Source organism: Corythoichthys intestinalis, chromosome 13 (assembly GCF_030265065.1).
Source record: "Corythoichthys intestinalis isolate RoL2023-P3 chromosome 13, ASM3026506v1, whole genome shotgun sequence".
Classification (NCBI taxonomy): domain Eukaryota; kingdom Metazoa; phylum Chordata; class Actinopteri; order Syngnathiformes; family Syngnathidae; genus Corythoichthys; species Corythoichthys intestinalis.
Genome location: NC_080407.1, coordinates 47,077,450 through 47,083,449, shown reverse-complemented (window position 1 = coordinate 47,083,449; position 6,000 = coordinate 47,077,450). Strand labels below are relative to the sequence as shown.

The window sequence follows — 6,000 nt, the reverse complement described above, 5'->3', positions numbered from 1 at the left end:
AAGCCACACTGGACTATAAGCTGCAGAATTCAAAATGAATGAAAAAAGTAGTGGCTTATAGTCCGAAAAGTCCAGTATGTATAACAGGCGTTTTTCTGTGGAGAATGTTTGCTTTGACCATTTAATGTCAAAAGCACAAGAAGGGCCCCCGGAAATGCTTAAAAAACCCAACAGAAAGTGACCGAAAAATCTAAGGGAGTTTAACAGTTCTGCCATCGGCGACATAAAACCGACACGTGTTGATTGTGTGATTTTAATGTCACAAACACAGGGAACATGACAACTTACAGTGGCTTCATTTGTGCAACACCTTTAGAAACATTATGCCAGAACGCTCGCCGTGGTGTTTCGACTTTGGTAGCATTCCTCCGCCAGGAAGTAGGTGCGGCTTTTCTGTGCGATTCCACGACAATAAAACAAAAATTGATTTAATGGGAAGCTTAGCAGATCTTCGCACCGCTCGTTTCCCAGCTCAGTAGTGGGTGTGGCCTAAGACAGGCCTTCTCTAACTTTTGGGGTTCGGGCCTCGCGTGTACAGTAGGTATGCTCTTCTTTACTAAATTACATCAAATAACTTATTGCAAATCGTTCGGCAAACCTGCGAGATAAGGTTTGCTGACGCCCGGAGACCCCGGTTTGAGAACCTCTGGTCTAAGACGTGCTAAACACAGTCAGTCGGCTTAAAGCGGGGAAAGGGGGGGCGGGGTCTGCATTGTGGCTAAAGTGCTGCGTGATCGGAGGTTTTGCTCCGAGTGGTTTTCACAATCCAGTAGACTGAATCCTGGGCTGGGCGGGGCATCCTTCCTTTTGGGCAGAGAGTTCCGCCCCCTCCGCCGAGACCCGGTATGGCGCGCACGCTTCCACGTCCCCGTGGAGCGACGTCAGCAGTTTTTGATGCTCCCCCTCCATGTCCTGCAGAGAGAGAATGCAGTCAAGTGTTAACAAATACTATAACTGGCAATTAATGGAAACAAATGGAACAGTAACTGAAGAAATCATTAGCACAGAACAGGAATTTTGATTGTTATTTAGATCTGTAGTGCTGCAATGCATGCTAGGAGGCATGTTGGACAACAGCAGTGTTGATTCAAAGCTTCATGGTGGTTCATTCGGTCTTATGACGGTCGTAAATAAAGTGTTACCTGTTCATATATTTTGGTGTAAATATCCCATAATACAGTGAGGACAGCTGCAGCACTGCTGGCCAAAAGTATTGGCACCCCCACTGCAATTCTGTCAGATAATGCTCAATTTCTCCGAGAAAATGATTGCAATTGCAAATGCTTTAGTAGAATATATTCATTTATTTTGCTTGCAATGAAAAAAAACCCAAAAGAGAATGGGGAAAAAAATTGAATCATAATCATTTTACAAAAAACTGGGCCGGACAAAAGTATTGGCACTAGGGTTGTTCCGATCATGTTTTTTAGCTCCCGATCCGATCCCGATCGTTTTAGTTTGAGTACCTGCCGATCCCGATATTTCCCGATCCGATTGCTTTTTTTTGTGCTCCCGATTCAATTCCAATCATTCCCGATAATTTTTCCCGATCATATACATTAAGAAAAAAAATGAATAAAACTCGGACGAATATATACATTCAACATACAGTACATAAGTACTGTATTTGTTTATTATGACAAATCCTCAAGATGGCATTTACGTTATTAACATTCTTTCTGTGAGAGGGATCCACGGATAGAAAGACTTTGACCTTGTATATTGTGACTAAATATTGCCATCTAGTGTATTTGTTGAGCTTTCAGTAAATGATACTGTAGCCATTTAACTGTTCTGCCCAAATGGATGATGGGAAGTGCAACCATGACTGTGCGCAGTACTACCAATTGATAAATCTTCTCTGCGTTGTGAAAGAACATAGGGTGTTAAGAAAATGATCAACTACTCCCTTTCTACCCCACATTGCCTCCCACGATAATTTTAATAGTGTACCGCAAGCAACACGTTACTTCCGCTCATTAATATTCATGACATTAGCTACTGTTGCTAAGTAGGGACCAGCCACCGTTTGTCCCTAATAGGAAAGGAATGGAAATTGAGTACGACGGAGATGTTTACAGAGCTAAACCTACCAATTCTCTCAGAAAATTATGTGTCTGGTGCCAAACTCACTGGCAAAGATGTGGAAGAACATAGAAATGTTCAGTTAAAGAGATGGCTTGAGTGTCGAAGGCTGAAAAAGGCGAAAAAAACAAGCCGGCCTAAGCATAGCTTTAGTTTTTTTATCGACGCGGCTGACAATGACACTCTCCTGTTACAACAAGCTATCCTTTACCATCAGCCCTGTCTTTCTTATATATCCTCTGCTTGTCCTAAGTCTCTTACCGTTCTTGGGAGTAATTTAGTTAGCTTTGTGTCGCGATCGCAAATGCTACTCAGTGACAGCCAACAAACACTTAATTTTTTCATTGATAACACATCTTAATTCTATAATCTATTTACACTCCCCCCTTACTAAAGTTGTTTTTTTATATATATATATATATAACAGAAACGGTAACAGTGGCAGTCAGATACCATTGTAATTCTTTTCAGGTCATTCATTGTCAGACAGAAGCAGTACGGCACAACGTTACGCTAAAAAAATAAGTTAAAAATATCAAAATGGCTTACCTCTTTGTCCACTGAAAGACCATGCCAACCCAACAATGTTTACTGCATATGAAATGTGAATGGATTCACCAAGCTGGTGTTAAAAGTCCGCGCAAGTTGATTTGGTCTTCACATTTTTTTGGTTTCCGGAAACGTATGAAGAAAACATCCTTCATGTGTCGTAATGTTTAGATTCGTTTCTACAAGTTCCAAAAAAGCAATGCGTGATCGGCACGTTCGTGTTTGAAAGATTACCGGAGAAAAGTAGCACAAATTACGTTGGGTCTATGCGAGGGCGGGTCTACAATGTCCCACTTCGGCTTTACTTCCGCTTTACGATGCGACGTCACGGTCTAAAAATACCCTGTGTGCTATACGCCATTGCTGAGAGAGGGAATGTAAGGCTTTAGCCAAATTTAAAAAAAAAAGGCTCCAAAGGCTGTCAAAATTCTCTCTACTCATTATACGCTGCCTTTTAGCTCGATATATAGGTAAAACGGCGCCTTTGTAGATTGAACGCGACAATGCGTGAGTGGGTCGTGCAGCGCATGCATTAATTATTTAACGTGATTAATTAAACATTAATTGCCGCTGTTAACGCAATAAATTTGATAAGCCAAAACTACTCTGGATGAGTGTATGACATTTTGTCTGTAACTTTAAATACAATTAGAAAATGATTTTTAAAAAAATATATATTTAAAAAAGGCATGTCCGATATTATTTTGCCGATTCTGATACTTTGAAAATGACGTGATCGGACCCGATCAATCAGGACATCTTTAATTGGCACCCTTTCAAAAATCATGTGGTGCTTCTCTAACAGCACCTGTTACTTACCTGTGGCACATAACTGGTGGTGGCAAGAACTAAATCACACGTGCAGCCAGTTAAAATGGATTAAAGTTGACTCAACCTTTGTCCTGTGTCCTTCTTTACATTGAGCATGGAGAAAGGAAGACCAAAGAACTGTCTGAGAACTTGAGAAACAAAACTGTGAGGAAGCATGGGTTCCGTAACGGGTTACCGTTACTGAGGCGGGAAAGGTGTGTGTTACTAAGTTGGTTGACTGACGCGAGAAAAGTCAGAGAGACGAGAGAGCAGAGCAGGAGTGGGGAGGAGGCAAGGAAGTTTGGACGCGGTTGCAAATGCGATGCTACTATGCTAGGTGGCTCCAATAATACCTGACTGTAGCCTACTGATGGGACAAATATAATATGACCCGGGGTGAATCATCATATTGTAATGATTCCCTTTTATAACTGCAACCTTGTTATCTTCGCCACTTTGGCATCCGTGGGATGTAGGATTCCCTTTACCTTGTTTTCCTCGCCACTTTGACATCTTTGTGATGTGTGATTACTAAACATGTGTCAAACCACGTGAAATTAAACCACTGGATCTCAAAACATGTGTAACGATACCATTGGGCAAGTGACTCGTCACCTGAGGTAAGGGACTGACCATCTCTGATCTCACATGATGCACCACTATAAGAGTCGGGAGACTTTTCCCTCTTCGGTTAGAGTCTGTTCCTCTGCAGCTCTACCGGGCTGTCGTCTCTCCGCCCGCTTGTCAACGGTGAGTTTTGATTGCTCAAAGGAATATCTTGTATGCTTTAACTGTAGCATGGGGATTTAGAAGTGACAATCTATATCTAGCGTTATTGTTGTTCTTGCTTTCTTCCTTTTTCTACATAAAACATTGTATATTTCACAAAAGTGTGCGCGTTACAGACTCCCTGCGAACCCCGAAACGAAATTTCTTTCGCAAAAGTGTGACTCGGACATTTCGTAAAACACCTACAAACTACGGCCAAATGATGCTACGGTAGATATTACATATATACAGAACTAGATGCAATGACAGACACGGCGGCATTGGCAACATGTATAAAGAACTAGATGCGTTAGTAAACAGCCGCCATCTTAAAGCAGTAGACTTCTCAGGAAGGCTCTGTTGTAGAGAACCTTCCTAGCGACCATAAGTAACTTGTTATCTAAAATGCTCCCAAATCGGCAAAACCTGATTAAACAGTTTTAAAACTTACACATGTCCAAAGTAGACAAAAGGGAACTAATGCAATATCGGGAGCAATTTTAACAACTTTAACGGTTGATTCACAACATTAAATGACTTCCACACATAGCAAAGGTTACTATCTAGTTATCGCAATATCCGCAATACCCCTGTGTCTAGTTAACTTTTGGGTAAAGAATCGAGCTAGGGCCAATTGTTCCAAAAATCCTTTAAACTTCACATTGTGTGACCTGTTTTTATCACCAGTTACATTGCCAAGTAACTCATTAATCTTACATTCAGGTAACTAAGTTACTAACGCAATTACTTTTTGGGAGAAGTAATTTGTAACTGTAATAAATTACTTTTTTAAAGTAAGTGATGGGGAAAATATTATGTGATGCCTTAACATTAGAACATTATGCCTTTGTGATGTATGATTGCTTCTGTGACCTAGATTGTAACAACTTCTATTGTTTTTCACCTTGAGTCAAATAGTTAGAAGGGAATCTCACAAGATAACTTGTTTTGCACCATAGTACGCACTTGAGTTCCATAGTTAGGAGGGAATCTGACGAGATAAATAAACATTCTACTTTAACAGCTGGGAGCCTCAACTGGGGGGGAATATCATACCCTAGGTGGTGGTGGTGGGGGGGGGGGGGGGGGGAATGGGGGGTCTCACAAGTTCGGGTGTAGCATTTTCATGGGGGCAGGGAGTGGCCACCCGTGTCCCCGCGTTAGACGTGCCTATAAGAGTCGGGAGATTCTCCCAACTCCCCGGAAGTCTGCCAGAGGATTACGTACGGGTCGCTTGGCTATGTTCCTTCGCCGCTTTGCCGGAGCGTTTGGCTCCCCACTCATTTGTCAACGGTAAGCGATTTTCATTGTTAAGGAACAGTTTGTTGTGCTGTAACAGTAACGCGGGGATTCTGGGATTGACAAACTAGATCTAACGTCATCGTTACCTCTTGTTCTTGTGGGATTGTAATCAATAAATCTTTTTCTGCATTTTCTAATCAATAAACATCATCTATTGAGCAAAAGTGTGCTGGTTGCTGACTCACCGCGAACCTGGACATTTCGGAAAACATTAAGATCAACAACATTGGGCTGGAGTTTGCAAAAACATACCTGAGAAAGCCATAAAAGTTTTGGAAGAATGTTCTCTGGTCAGGTGAGACAGAAATAGAGTTTTTTGGAAAAAGGCATCAACATAGAGTTTAACGAGGAAAAAAACGAGGCCTTTAAAGAAAAGTACACGGTCCCCACAGTCAAACATGGCAGAGGTTCCCTGATGTTTTCTAGGTTGCTTTGCTGCCTCTGGCACAGGACAGCACTGAAGTCTGAAGACTACCATCAAATTTT

General features: G+C 41.7%; 1 protein-coding gene across 4 annotated transcripts in view; it reads right to left on the bottom strand.

Moving 5' to 3' along the window:
• Positions 1-239: 239 nt before the first annotated feature.
• The window catches only part of arhgef11 (Rho guanine nucleotide exchange factor (GEF) 11), a 36,307-nt gene continuing 30,546 nt past the window's right edge, over positions 240-6,000 (bottom strand). For all 4 annotated transcript variants that reach the window (XM_057855984.1, XM_057855982.1, XM_057855981.1 and 1 more), the window contains one exon: positions 240-912. In XM_057855984.1, coding sequence (XP_057711967.1) covers positions 760-912 — 153 coding nt within the window. In that variant the 3' untranslated portion in view covers positions 240-759. The remainder of the gene's footprint in view (positions 913-6,000) is intronic.